Source organism: Anastrepha ludens, chromosome 4 (assembly GCF_028408465.1).
Source record: "Anastrepha ludens isolate Willacy chromosome 4, idAnaLude1.1, whole genome shotgun sequence".
Taxonomy (NCBI): Eukaryota; Metazoa; Arthropoda; class Insecta; order Diptera; family Tephritidae; genus Anastrepha; species Anastrepha ludens.
The window spans coordinates 2,260,270-2,280,412 of NC_071500.1; the positions used below are offsets into that span (position 1 = coordinate 2,260,270).

General features: G+C 37.5%; 3 protein-coding genes across 4 annotated transcripts; 2 read left to right on the forward strand and 1 right to left on the reverse strand.

Moving 5' to 3' along the window:
* Positions 1 to 4,060: 4,060 nt before the first annotated feature.
* Positions 4,061 to 11,154, reverse strand: LOC128861062 (peroxisomal targeting signal 2 receptor). 2 transcript variants are annotated; one of them, XM_054098950.1, is made up of 4 exons: positions 11,007 to 11,154; positions 5,716 to 5,948; positions 5,019 to 5,647; positions 4,061 to 4,919 (listed from the first exon to the last, which is right to left on the reverse strand). In XM_054098950.1, the coding sequence occupies exons 2-4, from the start codon at positions 5,917 to 5,919 to the stop codon at positions 4,748 to 4,750; spliced, it is 1,005 nt and encodes a 334-aa protein (XP_053954925.1). In that variant the 5' UTR covers positions 5,920 to 5,948; positions 11,007 to 11,154; the 3' UTR covers positions 4,061 to 4,747. The 2 variants fall into 2 exon arrangements, with proteins under 2 accessions (XP_053954925.1, XP_053954926.1); XM_054098951.1 differs by having other exon boundaries at positions 5,716 to 5,967.
* Positions 9,145 to 10,978, forward strand: LOC128861060 (phosrestin-1). Its single transcript, XM_054098949.1, has 3 exons — positions 9,145 to 10,151; positions 10,223 to 10,417; positions 10,490 to 10,978. The coding sequence occupies exons 1-3, from the start codon at positions 9,296 to 9,298 to the stop codon at positions 10,642 to 10,644; spliced, it is 1,206 nt and encodes a 401-aa protein (XP_053954924.1). The 5' UTR covers positions 9,145 to 9,295; the 3' UTR covers positions 10,645 to 10,978.
* A 2,288-nt stretch (positions 11,155 to 13,442) lies between the features above and the next one.
* Positions 13,443 to 19,147, forward strand: LOC128860744 (uncharacterized). The gene is made up of 3 exons (XM_054098459.1): positions 13,443 to 14,086; positions 18,726 to 18,855; positions 18,987 to 19,147. Exons 1-3 carry the CDS (start codon positions 13,443 to 13,445, stop codon positions 19,056 to 19,058), a joined length of 846 nt encoding a protein of 281 aa, XP_053954434.1. The 3' UTR covers positions 19,059 to 19,147.
* Positions 19,148 to 20,143: the final 996 nt, after the last annotated feature.

Below are 20,143 nucleotides of genomic sequence, written 5' to 3' on the forward strand. Positions count from 1 at the left end.
TTCATGCTTACAGATGAAGACCTTCAATCACTCCCTCAGAAGGAGCTGGTACAATTCATAAGCATACTTAACAGTCAATAGACAGCATAGGGTGCACAATAGATCAATATGGTCGCAGTGCTAAAGGGCCACACCTTAACCCTTTACAACCATTAACCATTAAGGTACTTCAAAATTTGTTGTAGTGCTTATAAAATAAGGCACGAATAGTTCCAATTTTGGCAGTTGATTTAATTAAAATAGGTTTATAATAAAATGAGCGCTTTTCACATAGTTCGGTTTTGGAATAAAAGGTTGTAGAATGACGTATTGGGAACTGAAAGATAATTCTTTCAAAACTAAGAGATGTCTGCGAAATTGATATCACTGAACTCGAATAGCTACAAACGTAATTTCTGAATTCGTGGAGCGGCATCATTGAATCTACTCGTAACGTTAAATCATAGACATCCGCGCGGTTTTTTACCGGAAGAAAAAATATAAAAATCTGAGTTTATTGCCTATTTTGAATTGATGAGTGGAAAGGAATGACTCAAACAAGGTCAGAGAATGGAGTCTATGTTCTAAATAAATTATATTTTACAGAAACAAATGACGTAACTATTTAATCATTAAGAGGCCTAAAACTTTTGCAACGGCCTAAACTTGTGAAGTATCCAATTTTCTGAATGCGAATTAAAAGTAAAAGATTATTTTCGTTGAATAAAAACTAAAAGATTGGTTATTTTTACCATATGTAAGTATTTAGTATTGGATTATTTATTTTGTTCTAAACTCAGGCGGCCGCCGTACCCGAATGGATTGGTGCGTGACTACCATTCGGAATTTGAAGTACGGACAAACACCCAAAAAGGGTGTATATATATGTATATATAAACTCAATCTAGAGTGGTTCTAACTTTTGCACAAGATAGTATGTCCGTTCACACAAAAGCTGGCATAGGCATACAAGGCAAGAAAGTATTTTCGGGTGTAAAGGCAGAAAAAAAGCCAGTGAAATTTACAGAAACATCAAATTTTTCAGCGAAGCAGCAACAACAAGATCAAAACGAACTCTGATATGCCGAATGTCAATGTGTATAATAATATAATATGTATGTAGTGGTTTTCTTCTAATGATGTTTTAAAAAATAATTGTATAAACTCTCCAATTACTTTCCAATACTTACTCCCGTATTTTCTGAATTAAAAATAAGTGGTAACGCCATTCAAAAAATACTTCTTAAGTAAAACGTTTTCAATTATAGTTTGTGCGATACGCACATGCTAATATTTAATTCATTCGTTTTGTTATTTTCTGTTTTGGTCTTAAGAATTAGGTGGCAACGCCATAAAATAGTAATTTCCAAATAAAACTTTGTTCATCCTTTCCAACACATTTTGCTTGGCACCCATAACGAAACATAATTTAATGTTTAATCTAAATTTTACTTTAAAATATGGCAGCGGTATTTAAAAACATGAATTGATTAAAGCTATCTTACCTTTACATTTATATGCATATATATACAACATTTTTACAACGCCTACTAAATATATATATTTATTGGAGCTTGTTTAAAATCTTTTAATTTAGTACCTATATATTGCTATTTTTGTAAAAAAGTTCAAGTGGCAACGCTATAAAAAATTTTTTTTGTAATACATTTGTAATATTCATTTAATTTTTTAAATAAATTGCCGGTTAAAATCGGCGCAATAGTTTTTGAGTGATTACGACGAAGTTTCTACGTTTTTATGCCTATGCACATACATACACGCATTAATATATATATTTGTATGTAGAGATTATAAGTTTGTTTTAAAACTTTCATCTGATATAAAAATGCATAAAGAGTTTTTGTGAATTTGATTTGAAGAACACATCACTAATAATGAAACAAACAACTGTTTCTCAAAAACTATATCCATCAGATTTGCTTAATATTACTTACAAATATATTATTTGGAGAAAAAGAAATCCATTATTTTCTCGATAGATGGCTGTTGTGGTCGATGTCTCTCTCAAACAATTTGAAGTTTATGCTCGTTGTCAAGGTGACATTTTACACTAAAAAAATTATTATTTGTTTCATTCGGTTGTGAGTTACAGGGTGTTAACACAGTGGAAGTCAACAGAGAGAAAATTCTGTCAATTTTACAGTTTTTCCTGTAACAGCTAGTTACGTGCAATTTTAGTTTCGTCGATTTCGTTCAGGCATTTTTGATGTTAAAGATGCTCAGGCAGGCCCGTCGCCGAAAATGTTGATAAAATAACCGTAGCATCGCCCAGGAGCTAAAGAGCGATCATAAAACAGTTTAGGCCATTTACGCAACAGTAATGGATTTATTTTTCCCAAAACTAATATTATAAATTCTTAGAAATGAATTACAGTGGGTAATGAAATACTCTAGAGAGCGCCAAACTCTTAGTGGTTGCTGTCTTTGCTCGTTCTATGCTACCTTAGATATACCAGCAAACATCAGTTGCCCAAAAATTGTTGAGTGCATATCAGCTCGAACTGTTCCCATCACTTCTATTAACTGCAGTCCCAGTATTGCAGAAATCAGTTGATTATTCAATTTATAAAGGTGAAGGAGTGTATTATTGTGCTTCAGCACCCAGCTGAATAAGTAAACTTATGTCCTCAGACAAACCTCAGACCTTTGCAACAGCACAAAAAACTGTTTTTTGACAGTTTTTTGGTGCGAATTTAAAGGTAATAGAGAATAACTTAAATAATAATAATTTGCGTCTTGGAATACAAAATAAAATGGGTATGTCCAGCGGCGATAGTATTTGCGTATTTGCATACTCGTCACTGTACGCAGGTATAGCTTTGCAGTTGTAGAGGACTCTATTTAACTAAGAACCAGCATTAACACCACTAATGTTCTTCTCGGGTTGTTTTTCCGTGATCGATAGGCGAATGATGTGCAGATACCTCTCTAAAGGAGCAACACTCACAACGGTATAACTCCCACCATGTCCGTCCGTTTATATGTCACAGTGAAATTCTCCAGTGAAAACATTCTTCAATTCGGCACCCATGGGTACACAGCGGACGCTTCCGAACACAATGAGTAGATTAGGTACATCCAAGCATCTCTTCGCACTTGGTACAAGTAACTGGCGGAAAGTAGTGGTTAAATTTTCGATTAAAAAGATTGAAAAGCTCCTTTTATGGTTGCTTGATATTTTTTATTGGTTTGCTTTTATTAAACATACTTTTGATTTAATTTTTAGCTCTCTCATTTTCAGCTTTTTGTCTTTTTTTGTCCATCTTTGTTTCAGTTATTCAGAACTTGAACTTCAAAGCCTAATTTGCGGTTGTCATTAATCAAAATGATATTATCGCACCTTCGTCTGGCCAATGTAGTTAGCGTAATTATGGGTTAGCCAAACACTATCTGCTCTAAAATTGCAGACAACTCAAATAAACAAACAAACATTCGTATACAAGCAAATATTTATCTTTAAGGCTAAGTCGAGCGCGCATCTGAATTTGAAGCCAAGTTGGCAACATTTGCAAGTGTGCATCACTCTCATTATCCAATAACCACAATCTGATGGATATAATTTTGCATTACACAAACACATATGTATATGCACACACACACATATACATGCAAGCTTACAAAACATACATACAAAGTGCGCTCACGTCCGGCCGTCAAAGAGATTTCTTCTGCAAAGTTGTCGGATACCAAACACATTAATGTTCATCACCTCGCCAGCCTAATTGCGATGGACAATTCCTGGAGCAGCAGAGAAATATACATATGTATGTATGTATGTAATATCTCAGTTGAATGGTATTTGCATACTCGCATATTCTATGTTTATGCAAGTGCTATTGGGGATGGGTAAATGGAGCAATGGTGGCGTATGTAAGTGAATAAGAATGACTGATCTCATCTTAGGAGTCCCGGAGACTTAATGGTTAGACCAAAAATTATAATTTCCCTTTAAACTTAAAGCTTCAATTTTTTCAATCTTTGAGTATTTATTAAAGAAAAACATCCACAATCTCTTGCTCCAAATATTATCCATTTTATTCAATTCCTGTACATCGTCAGCAATAACTTTTGTCTATCCATCTGGTAATCGCCATTTACTTGCGTTTTAAAGTAATTTCCAAGTTCTTCAAATCCTGCAATGGCACGCATCAACCAGTAAAACTAGTGAAATTCCTACGAAATAAAAAGGATGCAGAGGCGTCATAAATTTTTATCGCTACTGTTTCACCCGGTTTTCGTGAGTGACTAATGCCATGTGAAGAAAGAGTAAAATTGTACGCTGCGTGGCCAATGTTTCTAGCTGTACGCTGAGCTCAAACTTTTCTAGTCGTACCACTCGCCAACGTTAAGTCCGATATATAATTTTGTCCGTTGTCGACTTTATACATAAAAGGTTTTATTATTTTTTCAATAAAAAATTTATACATTAAAGCTAAAATATGAATAATTATGTAAATCTTTCTTCAACAATTTCCATGATTGTATGAGTAAATTTCTATTATCACAATGAAGACACTTAGTTGGTGAAAATTAGAATAGCTCAGCTACTTGTTCCTCGTGGTCCTCTATTTCATACCTTTTAAGGTCATCCTTTGTATTCTGCTTACTTTCGATTCCTTAGCTTCTAACTATCAAATCTAATAGTTTTCACAGCGCATTTACAAAGCTTGTAACATTACTTTAAACCTCTTCTCCTCAAGTTGTATATTTGGTAATGCATTAACGTCCCAAGCATTCCCCAGAATCCCTAGTCCAACAGGTCAGTTAGTGTTTTCGGCGTATAAACATTAACGACGGCATCCCAGCCACAGTCGGCAAGCTGATGTGGTCTACTAGCATTCCAGTCCAATCCGCACACGAACTCTGTATGGTTTACATTGACCTCCATAGCGTCTAAAGACTGATTGAAATCCCAGATTCTACGAAGTAACATTAGATAAATAACGCCATTTCTCGAACAAATATCAAATATAGAAATATAGGTATAGTATAAAAGCTAAATGTTTGCTTAAATTTACCTAGTCGTGAAATCGTAATTTGCTGTTGCCACCACCGATGCCGTTGTCGGTGAGCAAGCTAGGCGCCGTACCGCGAATTCTCCGGAGTAAAGTTGAAAGATGTGATGTCGCATGTTTCGTAAGTCCCAAGCTCGCACCAGTCCATCCGAACCACCAGTCATCAGAAAGTTTCGATCGAATTGACTCCAGTCACAGGCAAGTACTTCGCCGTTGTGCGCTGCTTCGATGCTCATCAGTGGTTTACCTGAAAATTCAAGAGCAGAATTCCATAAGTTTAAGTAACCATCTGTACTTACGCTAGCGAAGAGGTTGGCAATAAGTGGCGAGAACTTTGCACAGTAGATGAGGTCACTATGTCCGGTACAGGTGGTCAACGAGTTCTGGCGATGGCAATCCCATAGTTTGATGGTGCCGTCCCAACTGGCTGACAACAGCTGATGACTGTTCCACTGTTCGCCCCAGTTGATGCTGTACACCTCGTTTTTGTGTTCCTGCAAGCAAATCAAGGGCTGAGTAAGCGTCTTCAGCATTTCTTCTGAATCGGTGTTATCGTCTAGCCCGCCCCATATTTGCAGAGAGCCATCACCAGAAGCCGTTGCCGCTATATTATCCGCATACGGACACCATGCCTGCAAGACGAAAATAAATGTGAGAACATTTTGCAGAGAAAACATTTTGCACGCTAACAGAGTCATACCACATCAAAAAGTCCATCAGACCACTCCATCCGTCCAAGTTCAGTCAAGCCCTTGCCATTCGCCGCAGGCAGCTCTAACAGAAATAATGTGCCACCTCCAGCCAAGCCATAAAGTTGACTTGTGGCCAGTAATAAATGGTTTGGCTGGAATGGTGAAAAGCACACGCTGTACCCATGGCGATCAGGAGTGGAACACGACTGCATTTTTCCAAAAGTGTTGTTGAGTTGGAAATCTATAAAGAATACAAATTTCTTTTAGGAGATGGAGAGATTAAAATTAATCACGAATTCATATGAATGTGTTGAGTGAGGAAATTTTGTATGTGCTTAATTTATGACGATCAGTCGCGACAAGAACCAATTATGAGGTGGTGAATGGCTGCATGGTGAGCCTAAAAGTATGCTGTATATAGCGTATGCCAAATATCTCATCAGCCGGAAGTATCTACGTTTAACCGAAAATGAATCTTCTAACTACTAGAATAATATTCGTTATAGTGGTAATCACATCCGTTATTGTAATAGTTGAACAAAATGTCCTCTTACTTCCTATGTATGTAAGTATAACAGTTTTTGCAAGGCAACTTGAATGAGCTGATATACACACATACACAAATACTGCATAAACACATGCATGTGATGTTGTATGTTGCTCACTTTACTTTTGTAATGCTTCTTTTTAGTCAACGATGAAGTAAATATTCATTATAAAGGTACGACTAACCACAATTGATGTTATTTTTCGCCACTGTTAACCAATCAAATATCCATCACAAATCAATGAAAATCGAACAATTATATCTTTTTTGCTTTTTTCCTTTTAACTTAAACTGGAGCGTAATTTGTACGAAGTACTTAGTTAATTAATATTTTTCAAGCACAGGCGTCAGAAATATTTATTTTGTAGAAGGTGATGTGGATAAATTTCAATATCTGCACATCTTTACAGTACAACTTTGTTTTCTACCTATCAAGACAACGACCCGAAGCACAACTCCATCTGTCCTATTTTACTGCAAGCACCCGCCCAATCGCCTGATCCCGAGCATGTTTGGCAGGAATTGTTCAGAAAAGAAAGTTTTTCGGAGCACAAACGAACTGAAGGAAGCTCTGAGAACCAGATTATACAATATTTTCCCCCCCCCCCCCCCCCCCCCCCCATGTAAAAACTTAGTAGAATGAATCTATGTCAAGACGTTTGAATGCTGTAATAAAGGTCAAAGGATTAGACACTAAATGGATATTCATGCGTACGCAGATTATGTCCAATTACAGTATATGCACCGGACCCTTTGTGTCCGTCAATATTTGTATTAGAAACCTCAACACTGACTTCGATCACGTCAGCAAGGAGGCCTGTGACAGTGGGTTACTTTTAAATGCGAGAAAATCTTAGTGTACCGTTATTAACAAGAAGACTTTCAAGCGCGAAGGCTACAGTAAAGTGAAACTGAACATGACTGTTATAAAATTGGACGGCACTGCCAGAAATATAGGAATAATTTTCAATAGAACTCTATCGCCGAATAGTCACGTTCATTATGGGCTAATCAGCGCTTTAACCCAGTGAACCAACCTTATTGTATGGATGTGAATTGTATACCAATTGTGATAGTCTACGACGTAATAAACTGAATGCCTTGTACAACAACATGGCCATACCTGTATTGTGTAAATAGTTATGGACACATCAGTTTTTGCTTTAAAAATAGTTTCTGTAAAATTTGATGATTTATTACAAGTAAAATGCCTAAGCTGCTTCACAGGTTCATTAATTCTAGTGACTCCAAATGACTCCAAATATTGTCGAACGAATTCAGTTCACAATATCGGACCGATCCCTTAACCTGCTTAGTATGAAATAAAGTCGCCTTGTATCTGAACGTCAGTTCTTTGTTTTTGCTGTTCATTTTCGGAATGCTCTGCCACAAAAGAGCAAAACTATGCGAAGTACATTGCGTTTTAAAAATGCACTCATACATTATTTGTCCACTAAGCTTCTAATATGCATGTACACTTATACATATCTTCTTATGATGCGCCCTTGTTCTCCTCCTCCTGATTCCACTTCTTTACAGCCTGATATTTCCCTTTATCAAATATTTTTCCTTAAAACCCCTTTAAACATTAAAATCACATTTAAGTCTCTAATGTCAAATACTGAAAAATAACTTATGGCTGTGTGTTTTATTAATAAATAAATAAAAAAATAAATACTGATCAGGTAGTTCTGTATTCGGGCATTCAATTTAGTAAGATTAAACGTTTGAGCCACTGCATATAAATGACTTGAAAACTTGAACCTTTCCCTTTAAAAAGCCCGTCTAAACATCTTAAATCGGTGAAAAAAGAGTGAAGTTGTACATTTCTTAATACAGAAAGTAAGGAAAACCTAGGCTTTCAACAATAAATTAAGGTTTTGGGCGCATAAAATATATGAAGCAATGTTTTGCATTGCCCTCGATTAGATCTACAACTCCTACGACGTTTACTTTTGTATGTGAAGCTTTTGTTTCATGACAGAAATACTCAATGAGTATTTTTTCTTGAGCGATATTATTAAATGCACCTTCAATGTCTAGAAAGGCTGCTAGAGGTAATTTTTCTGTTCCTGTTGCTTAAGTTTTTATAAATAATTTTCCAATTTCATATCGCATTTTTAAAGCTTTAGCATGGTGGATGAAAGCTAAATTTGTTGCTTATTCTAATTTATTGATTTTCTTGGTTTCCACCCGTCTATTTTACTATGGCTTCAGCATGAGTTTTAAAGAACGCAATGGAAAGCGGAGGCAGCATTGGAATTTACACTCACATGTATGCATAGTGGTGAAACACGCTTTAACGAATTCCATGTGATAAGAAACTAAAAACGAAACTAAGTCACGTGTTTCCAATTTGTGTACTATGAGGGAAGGAATGGTGCACGGAAGTGGAAAAGTAACAAGCCAACACTGCTGAAAGAGAGAATGAAAGACACAATTGCGTACACTTGTTTTTGATTGTATTAACAAATACATCGAACTGTGAAAGCTAGAACCGCTAATTCCCTTCGCAACAACTCTGATTAGGTAAGGAATTGCGCGCTCTGCACCGTTGCCTCTAACCTTGCTTGAGGTCGCTTAAGATGTTAATGCCATTCAAAAGCAAACAGCACTTACGTTGCCACTACTTATGTACAAAGGGCAAAGCAAAAAAACGTGGCATTATTGGCATATGGGCTTCAATCCACTGGTCTAACGAATGGCCATCCCTAATTTCACTTCTATTGCACGGTTGATGTCGCACAACGGCTTCTCATGGCCGCCCACTGGAATGTTAGCATAATTACGACAGCAGCGCGCAATACAGTGTACGTAATGAGAAAATCCACTTAGTTAAAAACAATCAACCTCCGCACATCAAAGGAATATAAGCAGGTGTATGCGGTCTCTATGCTCGCATTTCCCTTCAGGCACGCATGAACATTAGAACCCCAAACCATAAGTCATTCAGTGTTCGAAATATAAAGTGAGTGGATTGAAAAACGGAAGAGCATTCGGGAATTTACAAATTAAAATTGTAATTTAAAAAAGACACAAAGATGGTCGTATCGGTGAAAGTTTTCAAGAAGGCCACACCCAATGGCAAAGTGACCTTCTATCTTGGTCGACGTGATTTCATCGATCACTTGGACTATTGTGATCCTGTAGATGGTGTAGTGGTGGTCGATCCGGATTACTTGAAAAACCGTCGTGTTTTTGGACAGCTTGTCACCACCTACCGTTATGGCCGCGAAGAGGACGAGGTCATGGGTGTCAAGTTCTCAAAGGAACTGATTCTGTGCCGCGAACAAGTCGTTCCCATGACCAACAGCAACATGGAAATGACACCAATGCAGGAAAAACTTGTACGCAAGTTGGGCAGCAATGCGCATCCTTTCACCTTCCACTTCCCACCCAACTCACCGAGCTCAGTGACACTGCAACAGGAGGGCGACGATATGGGAAAACCGCTTGGCATTGAATACACCATTCGGGCCTACGTGGCCGACTCGGAAGATGACCGTCAACACAAGCGTAGCATGGTCAGTTTGGTGATCAAGAAGCTACAGTACGCACCCCCAACCCGTGGCCAACGCTTGCCCAGCTCGTTAGTTAGCAAAGGCTTCACTTTCTCCAATGGCAAAATCAGTTTGGAAGTAACGCTCGATCGCGAAATTTACTATCATGGAGAGAAAGTAGCTGCCACTGTGCAGATCAGCAACAACTCCAAGAAGTCAGTGAAGAGCATTAAATGCTTCATTGTGCAGCACACCGAGATCACTATGGTGAATGCACAGTTCAGTAAGCATGTGGCACAGCTTGAAACGAAGGAGGGCTGCCCCATAACGCCGGGCGCGAATCTCTCCAAAACCTTCTATCTGATCCCGTTGGCAGCAAACAACAAAGACCGTCATGGTGAGTAGCCAACACCACACATTCCACATAGGTGTTGCATCGTATTTCATTGCTAACTAAATTTCTTCCAGGTATTGCACTCGATGGTCACTTAAAGGATGAAGACGTAAATTTGGCCTCCTCGACATTGGTGCAAGATGGTAAATCCACTGGTGATGCATGTGGTATTGTAATCTCCTATTCGGTGCGAATCAAGCTGAATTGCGGAACTCTGGGTGGCGAAATGCAGACCGATGTGCCATTCAAACTGCTGCAACCGGCACCCGGTAAGAGATTGAATAACCTGGGCTATTCTTGTGTAATTCGTAAATAAAACGTACATTTGCTCCCAAATGTAGGCTCCGTCGAAAAGAAGCGCTCCAATGCCATGAAGAAGATGAAGTCGATTGAGCAGCACCGCAATGTAAAGGGCTATTATCAGGATGACGATGACAATATAGTTTTCGAAGATTTCGCCAAGATGCGTATGAACAACGTTAATATGGATGATTAGGCGTGGCAGGCAATGGGGTGCACCTATGGGTGGCGTAAGCTGGCCAGGAATCGGGTACACTTGAACGAATTTGCCAACAGGGAGTATGTGATATTTTTAATGGAAACTGACAGAAGAAACTGTGGAAGTAATTTGTTGCAACAGTCATTTCGGCATCGCGTCTCATCAGCAGTGGCACTAAACTTAATCCTTAATAAATTATTCTTGTCTACTTTTGTATTTGTGTATGTAAGCGAAGCAATACTCCAAATCAATTACATTCACAAATACCTGTATGGTGCGGGTACTTGCGCCATTCTTAATCAATAAAATTGTTGATCTGTGAACGAAAAAATACTTATTTATATTGACGAGGAACTTACTTGGCAGATCACACAACAACACAATTCCAGTAGTTAAAACTACTGACTTTTATAAATTAATAATTCTTCTAGGTAGTTCAATGTTTTGTAAGCGTATTTGAAGCGTTTCAGCATCCGCATGGAATTTGTGTAGCATCCGTTCGGTTTGTTGGAAGTTTCAAATGCGACTGATGAATGTTGGCTCTCGTGTTGCGTTGCCGGATATATGTATGTATGCATGTATGGATGTATGTATGAATGTACGTGCAGTGCAAATAATGGTGGAACGATATTCGTGAATAAGGGTTGTTGTGGAAAAAATGTTGGCTTTGTATATGTATGCGTAAGTACAAGTATGTAGATAAGTGCCTGCAAAGGAATTGTTGTTCCTGTGCATTGTGCTCCATGCGTGTAGCTCTATGTTTATGTATTCTTTATTTGGCTGTATACAACAGCAATGACTTGCCACCCTTATTACTTTTATTTACGGTGCTTGATTTCGCATACCCATACATTGAAATACTTGCTCCTGACCAATCAGCGATCAGTACCGCCAACAACCCTTTTAGACGCCAGAATTTTCATTGGACCATTCAATTATCACTTGAAATCGACTTAAAGCTGTATATTTCCCAAAACTGACCTCTTGGTTTAACGGTCATCTCTCTTATTTATGAGGCAGTGTAGCTATGTGTTTGTGTATTTCTGTTTATCAGTATCCATGTATGCGAAAACCATAATTGTTGGCCTTTGAAACTTGCTGAAATATACGTTACTTATGCAAATCGGTTCTATTCTTATTTTTAGAAACTAAAGACCAGCTGAGGTAAATGTGCAGATGCCTTGCAATTTGCGAATTGCCCACTGCCTTCCTTTTGACTTCAAGGCTGTGCTTTGAATAGTTTACCTTCAACTAGAAGAGGAGGTAGTAGTGGTGTCATCTACTGTCTTCAAAATTCGCAGAATTATATTTATAAGTTGTGTTGTGTTGAAAAGTTTTAGGTACCCCCACAAAGTGTCTTTGTTTGTATCACAAATTGACATTTTGAAAATCGAGTATGTATTTATATATACATACATATGTATATACATACTTTCAACTGATGCAGCTAACTGCTTGTTCGGAGTGCCCAAATTACTTCCCAAATCTAGCCGTGGAGTACCTGTAGGAAAAAATTGAAATAGTGAAAAAAAAATTATAGTTCTGCATGAGTACAGCTTAGCCACTGGAAAACCATTTTATCCATTATTCCTATGTAACGAGTACCAGGCAGCCGCAATACCGAATGGTTTGATACGTGGCCACCATTCCGAAAGGCACAGGTTCGAATCTCCATGGATCAAACACCACATAATAGAAAAAGTTTTTTTCTAATAGCAGTCTTCCTTCGGCAGACAATGCAAACTTCCGAGTGTATTTCTGCCATGAAAGAGCTCTCATGAAAAACGATTTGCCGTTCGCAGTGTTTGGTCCTGAATCTCGTCAGTATAGTCGAAGAGATGTCTCTTGACTCGCTTAGGAGGTGACTCTAGCTCTAACAAGTGCCTGCAAGGTCGATTCCTACGGTAGCACCCCAGCAGGAATTGCTTGCTGAGCATCTTACTGTGCTTCTTAACCGCGTGCATGGAAGTCTTATTGTGAAATTGTTCCAGACCTTTTTGCGGCTTTGGAACTTAGTGGCAATTGCGGTTGTATGCGAGAAGGAGAGCAACTGCCGAAGATGACTCACAAAATTTTGTGGTTGTTAACGCTCGGTATTGGTCTGGCTTAACTCTTACAAAACCCGTGTTTGTTTTCGCTGCCATTATAAATTCCAGAGCAGAAGCCTGTAAATATTAAGACAACACTCTATCCTACCGATAATTACGACGGCGTCTAAATTATCACTGGCTCGAAAGAATAAATAAAGGTAGACCTCATCTATCTCGTTTAGTACCAGTTCCAAACTATTAAAATGAGATAACGTCGCCACTTTTACAGTACGTACATGAGTGTGTATATTCTTTCACGGCTTGTGCTCACTCTCTCCTATAGCTTGCGGTGTGACCGCTATTTTACTTCGAAATTGTTCAATTGCACAATTGTGGTGAACTTTTTTAATCGGTTGTCGATGACTTGCTCTTTTCCATTTGATCACAAGTCATTTCACACTCTGCTGAATTGTGTCACCTAAAGAAATAGAAAAAATGCAAGAAACTGAGGTAGACACAGGCGGAGACCTGCCACGGTTAAGTGGTCCAGTGTGGCACTTGAAAAACTTCCTCTTCATAAGATTTGCTTATGTGACAGTGCCTATAAATGCGACTGTCAACCACGATTCAGCATTGTGAGCGCCTGAACGTCATCAATGGTTAAACTCTTAAAGTTGGTACGAGTAAATAGTTGGATGCACAAGTGAAAGTGTTATTGTAATCGCACCAAGTACTAAATAAGTAAAGTTTAAAGCTGTTACAAATATGTTGCCCATTGTGATTTTCGCCAGTATGCTCAGTATGAGTGTCCGTTCGCCGGTTATTTATTGTGCTGCTCAACAAACTTTCGCAATACGCAATGCTCGTAACCATCAACGCGGAAGAGCCTACGCCAAGGACCAGTTTAATGCAAACGATGAAGTTGCAACGCTTAACGATACAACTCTGCTACAACACTTGCCATCACACAAATACAATCCAAGTGCTAGTGAGAAAAACAATCGGCCGCATTATCCTTTACTGCGTGCCACTCCTCCTGAAGTGGCCAATTACCGCAACTTAGGTAATTACTACCAGGACATTCCAGCGAATGTGCCTCTAACGATGTTGGCGCCACCGATACCCACTTTCAAAAAAGAGCATAAACGACATTTGGAGCATTCCACACCCGTCTCTTTTCATCACCTTGTGTTGCATTTGAATGGCAAGTTCGCGATGGATTCCCGTCCACGCCGCTATGTAAACACCAGTTCCATCGCAATACAAACACCAAATCCATTGAATGATGTAAATGAACAACTGACAGACACTGAGGTAAGGGAAACCTTACCCGCACAAGGTGCGCTGCAGAGAAATGGGGAGTATGAGAAGCAAAAAGGATATCCAGCAACAATAAAGAAGGCATATCAGTAAGCGTTTATTGTTTTTGCCCTTGTCATTTTAGCAATTTAGCGTTTAGCAACTTTAGCGTTTTCGTAAACGATAAAGAGAAAAATTTATTTAGCGATTTTATTCCTAGTGTATATTATCTGCTGAAGACTAGAGAGGCAGTTACGAGTAATTTTTCCCACAATGATTTTAGATTTTTTAAGGTTTATATAAATAAGTTTCCGATGTCATTAGTTTGTGCTGGGACCCTAGCCAGTAGAATGGGTTTACCTCACAATGATTTCTGCAGAAGTTGTATATATGAAGAAGAAATTGAGTCGGTACAACACCATCTCAGTGAATAACCAGCACTTCAAAGAAGCCTTGCCAAATATCTTGGCGATTATTTCTTTCTTTCTCACTGGAGGTACTAGTAACCTCACAATGGACCTTAGGGTCACCGAGTGTCTTGTCTTAGGAAGCAACCTGGCTAACCTTACCTATTAGTTTGCTGCGTGAGTATTTTTAATTTTTTGAAATATGTATAAATATTATTTTTCAATGTCTAGGATTAAAGTCTTTCAACATACAAAAGTTAACAAGTTCATCGGCTAACAATTTAAAAAGTAAAAATTTTTTATATAAAGGGTCTTTCAAAACTGACGCCTAGATGTCAGTAGCAAATATTTCCTAGGCGTTACATTTCGGTTATGTCATCTTTGACATTTGCCTAGTAGGCAGATGTACAATTTTACACAATGAAACAATAAGTTCAAATTACTGAAATTTATTTTCAAAATTGTCGATCTTACAGAACAGCTTATCGCAAATTGTCGATTTTTGTGCTGGAAATAATCGTCCGAATGAGTCGACAATTCAAAGATTGGTGAAAAAATTTCAAGAAACTGGTTCTGTAGAGGATAGGAAAAGGGCTGCTAGACCAAGATTTGGACGTTCTGTTGAGAATGTTGCTGCTGTAGAGCAAAGTGTTGCTGGTCAACCTTCAACATCGATAGCTCGACGTTTTCAACAATTAGGCAATCATGAATCGACTATTTTCGGATTTTACCTGTGTTGAACATTTAAATGATATAATTTTTCACATATAATTGGTAAGAGCCGTATGTTAAATTAATATAGTGAAACCATGGAAATGATTCATTATTTTAAAACCACATCTAGGTGCACCTTTTGAAAGATCCTTTACAATCCGCACGTTCCTACTACCCACAGAAAGGCATGCAACATGTTGTATTACAGTTAAATAGTAATAAGGATAATAACTGTTAGGTAATCATTATTGATTAAAAAATGATCGGTAACTCATTATTAGTATTCCCAATAAAGTTGTGATGTAAAAGACTAACTCTTTGGGGTTAAATTTCTCAGTTCTCAAAAGCAATCAATTAAATTGGCTATTGAATAACAATACAAACGTTGGCCTTTACTTTCGAATGCAGAACATCACGTTTCATCACGTCGTATACAGTCGAACAGGATATATCCACTATTACCGCGCTTTCCTGATCGGTTTTACCCTTTTCATGATGACTAATAATTAAATTTTTGACTTTAATTAAGCTTTGTCCCCGCTGTCTTATAATTTCGACTTTTATTTTATTTTAATTTATTATGTTCCGTTCTTTCGATGCACTACCGAGAGCAAATTAAATGTGGGATTCCCCGTTTTAAAGTCCCAAACAATCGCAATACTGCCAGATGTCAGACTTCTTTTTTGACAGCAATGTTTGAGACTGCTGCATCATCAATTTTTTATAAAAAGGAGGTAATGGATTTGTTAATTATTATTACTATTTTCGAAATCTGATTTGAATACCCAATAGAAAAGTATAAAAATAAAAATATTTAACTTGCATTTCATAGTCATAGTACGAGTACAATTGAAAAACATCCTGCGAAAAATTATCTTATGATATTAAAAAAAAAAAAAAAAAATATATGCAATATCTTCTTACACATAGTTACTATGAAGCATAATATGCATTCATTAGATGCTACGTTTGAGTTGTGCTCCTTTGACGAGAATTTACATGTGAAAGCAACAAAAAAGTTATTGAGCAAGTTTCGCCGTTAGCGAGTATGGCTACACCGCATAAAACTGTTACAACTCACTATTTTCAATGTTGCCTTTCAAGAGGTTTTCATTAGTTCATACATGGAGCCTTTTGTTGCTTCAACATTTCGAATTCTCTTTTGGTATTGCCCGTCGTGTTCACACACATTGCAGTTGTTAAGCTGGCCACAAACAGGGTACAATTCCCATCGATTTGTTGCAGTTGGAAGAAAATCCATCGTGTATGGCGAAGTGCGGGTACAAATTCCAAGTAATTGAAAATTTTCATTTACCTGGCGTTTGTTGCTAGTTTGTGGAGCAGAATTTGCAGTGGAATTTTATTATTTTTTTACTAACCGTCGTCGAGATAAGAGTAAGCGGAAAAATTACAAGTATTAATAAAAAAAATGTATACTCCTCTGAAGCACTCATTTCCATATTTCCTAACAATTTAATATGAGAACTATTGCTCATATTTTTCAACCATTCTGCTTTTCCATCCAAGCCTGCATATGTAAATAACTGCAAAAGCAATCGCGTCATCCGCTTTTTAACACACTTTTATTAGGTCGGGTTGTATGTATGTATGTATGTATGCATGTATGTATGTATGTATGTATGTATGTATGCATGCATGTACCGGAATCTTTGAGCTTAATTTTCACTGGCTTCTAAAAATCTGATCGACTTGAAATTTTGCACACCTATCAAGGACCGATGACAATGCAATAATTTGATAAAAGTTTTCCATTATCCTTATTAGGATTGCCAGGATTAATAGTTTCTTTTTTTACCTGTGGGCAAAAAGTAAGGTGAATTTGGTTGTAAAATGAAAAATCTTTTTTTAACACACTTTTATTAGGTCGGGTTGTATGTATGTATGTATGTATGTATGTATGCATGTAACGGAATCTTTGAGCTTACTTTTCACTGGCTTCTAAAAATCTGATCGACTTGAAATTTTGCACACCTATCAAGGACCGATGACAATGCAATAATTTGATAAAAGTTTTCCATTATCCTTATTAGGATTGCCAGGATTAATATTTTCTTTTTTTACCTGTGGGCAAAAAGTAAGGTGAATTTGGTTGTAAAATGAAAAAATCTTTTTTTATTCTTGTAAATCAGTTTCTCAGGCTCCCTCCACGAAATAAGTTCTTCATCCCGATTACTTCTTTATCACGGCCGATAACTGCATAGCTTTAGACTCACAGTCGATAAGAAAGGAATTAAATATAACACGAATATATCGAATCATTTATTCACTGACTGCAATGATAACAATAATTTTCATTCATAATAAACAAAAAATAGTTTAAAGAAACTAAAAAACACGCTTTTTTGCTAATCGAACTAAAAAGTAGAAAATAAAAAATAGTTTAAAAAAACTAAAAAACACGCTTTTATTGCTAATCGAACTAAAAAGTAGAAAATAAATTTTAATGACAAAGAGACCTATAATGAAGTAATAGCAAATCGAACGATCAGTCATAGTCAACTACCTCAGAACAGAATTATAACAAAAATTAAGATACAAATAGAGTAATTCAAATTAGAGTTAAAAGCATGGGATGCATTTTGCTTCACTTTCATAACCCTCTGTACATAGGTAGTTGCCAATAGAATGATTGTAATATTTACTATATCAAGCATCCCACGCTTTTAACTCTAATTTGAATTACTCTATTTGTATCTTAATTTTTGTTATAATTCTGTTCTGAGGTAGTTGACTATGACTGATCGTTCGATTTGCTATTACTTCATTATAGGTCTCTTTGTCATTAAAATTTATTTTCTACTTTTTAGTTCGATTAGCAATAAAAGCGTGTTTTTTAGTTTTTTTAAACTATTTTTTATTTGTTTCGCATGTTTGATGGTTTATGGATTTGTGTACAGTGAGTGTGCTACGAACTAGGCACAAATCGCTGGGAATTGTGCCCTGTTTATGGCCAGCTGTAGTCTTTAGTGTAAAGTCAACAACAACATTGAGAAGAAGGAGAATCACCAAGGGTGTTGGCAGAGCACGAGAATCACAAGTAATGAGTTGACGCAACACATGTTTCCCTGTATGGACGCGGTCTTATTAAAGGCCTCTTTTTTCGCCAAGACTTATCAAGTAGCGAATAGATGAAGCAAATGAATATACATACATATGTCGGAAGCGCGGGAAGAGAGCTGCCTTATATTACATGTGCTGGTAAGGTAGTGCGGCCTAATGAGCTATATCCATACTCGCTACCGGCTAATCTTACTCGATAACTTTGTTGTTGCTTTCGCATAAAAATAGCGAGCGGGGAAATGCCGAATAGAATAATTAGTAATTAGTAATCAGTAAGTGCTTCCAAACATGTGGAATTTCTGGCAGCTACTTTCCAAAGTTACTATCATATTCGCTGAGGAATGGCGAATGGAATAAAGACCCAAAATATGTATTAACGCTAATAACTATGGGCATAATGCTCCGATTTACCCAAATTTATTGTATTTTAAAGCTTATCTTTTTTATAAGGCCTTTTTCGACATAAAATGCATGTAAATGTGTTTGTACATATGGATGTATATGCACTTACATATATACTTATTATTTGCTAATACGATTTTCACAGCGACATCTTCATGCGCTACAATCAACCGCACCAGCTGAGCTTCGGACACGTCGAGTTCAAACCACAAAAACACTTTGAGAAACGTTTTGAATCATTGAACAAAATTAATGGCAATCGTCATCGTGGCGAGGTGAGTACGAGCCCTTTACTCTTATTCCGAATCGCTTATTGTCTAGCGTGACTTGGGGAAATGCAAATTTCGTATACGCATGCGCGCAATCTATCTCAGGAATTTGAATGAAGTTTCCCTCATTTTTGTAGATTATATGGGCTGATGCGACAGGCGGTTACGGTGAGCACCATTGGGATTTGGCGCAAGGAAAACTTCGTTGAAGCACCACTGGAACGTGACTTGACGCAATTCTTAAGTATTTACACTTTTAAGTTCATTAGAAGTTACCACTACATGCACACACACATATATCCGAAGGTCCTATTTAAAATGCAAATATTTATATTATTGTACGTATGACTGTATGTACTTTCGTATTTGATTGTAGAAATAGAAAATGCAGTGCAATGCAAAAACAGAACCAAAATCAAAATCCGAAGCAGCATCATTTGTCCGACCGTACCTTGAGAATTGCATGGTTCATTTACATTAGAATGTCTGATTGCTCGCGCCTGTGAAAGGCTTAGACACGGAAATGCATCAGCTAGGATCAGGAGAGGTAAGCTGCGTTGGAAGTGAAGCTGTTAATCATTGCTGCTGAGTTTCTATTTTGTTTCTCACGCCAAAAGTGGTCAGTCAAGTTTTGCAATAAGAAAAGGTCAACTCGGGTGGATGGCCGTGGCGAGCCAAATACAATAAGCGGTGCATCTAGGACACTAAATGATGGCAAACCCGTTTTCGATGATTATAAATTTTTAAGGACATGCAGAATTCAAATTGATACGAAAACGGCGGTCATAGACCTGCAATGGATATGCAAATGAGTGTACGAGTACATAACCAAATAAAGACTAGTGAAGTCGCGGCAGTGCTTAAGGGTTGCTGGCGCTTCTTCGTTGCCATGCGTGCTGTGGGCAAGAATTTGTAACTTTTGTAAAAGTGTTGCAAGTGTTGTAAATGTCTTGTCTTCTTTTCCTTTGTGCATCAAGGGTGCCAGTCCGCTACCGCCGCGCGCTGGCCGATCAGCATTTGCATATTACAACAACAATTATAAACAAATATGTTGTCGTTACGTCCACTATGTTGTCATATTTGATATTTTCGTCCAGCTGTGCATGCTCGCTTTCATTAATCCCACCGACGGACATTGGCCGACAAAAATATTGAAAGCAAATTTTCCATTTGAATGCCGCTGTGACATATTTCCATCGAAATCAATAATATTTGGTTGCAAGTAGCTGAGGGCTTAACTAAGTAGCCATATGTGTTCGTTACTGCTTCGGCTTGACTCCCAAGAACCCTTTAT

Bases quoted from the DNA above. Each gene is read 5' to 3' on its own strand.
- LOC128861062 (XM_054098950.1), bottom strand. From the start codon at position 5,919: ATGCAGTCGTGTTCCACTCCTGATCGCCATGGGTACAGCGTGTGCTTT. The intron at 5,648-5,715 runs GTATGACTCTGT...TTCGTCTTGCAG, and splicing joins CTGATGGACTTTTTGATGTG to GCATGGTGTCCGTATGCGGA. The intron at 4,920-5,018 runs GTAAATTTAAGC...GTTACTTCGTAG, and splicing joins AATTACGATTTCACGACTAG to AATCTGGGATTTCAATCAGT.
- LOC128861060 (XM_054098949.1), top strand. From the start codon at position 9,296: ATGGTCGTATCGGTGAAAGTTTTCAAGAAGGCCACACCCAATGGCAAA. The intron at 10,152-10,222 runs GTGAGTAGCCAA...AATTTCTTCCAG, and splicing joins AAACAACAAAGACCGTCATG to GTATTGCACTCGATGGTCAC. The intron at 10,418-10,489 runs GTAAGAGATTGA...TCCCAAATGTAG, and splicing joins ACTGCTGCAACCGGCACCCG to GCTCCGTCGAAAAGAAGCGC.
- LOC128860744 (XM_054098459.1), top strand. From the start codon at position 13,443: ATGTTGCCCATTGTGATTTTCGCCAGTATGCTCAGTATGAGTGTCCGT. The intron at 14,087-18,725 runs GTAAGCGTTTAT...CGATTTTCACAG, and splicing joins ACAATAAAGAAGGCATATCA to CGACATCTTCATGCGCTACA. The intron at 18,856-18,986 runs GTGAGTACGAGC...TCATTTTTGTAG, and splicing joins GCAATCGTCATCGTGGCGAG to ATTATATGGGCTGATGCGAC.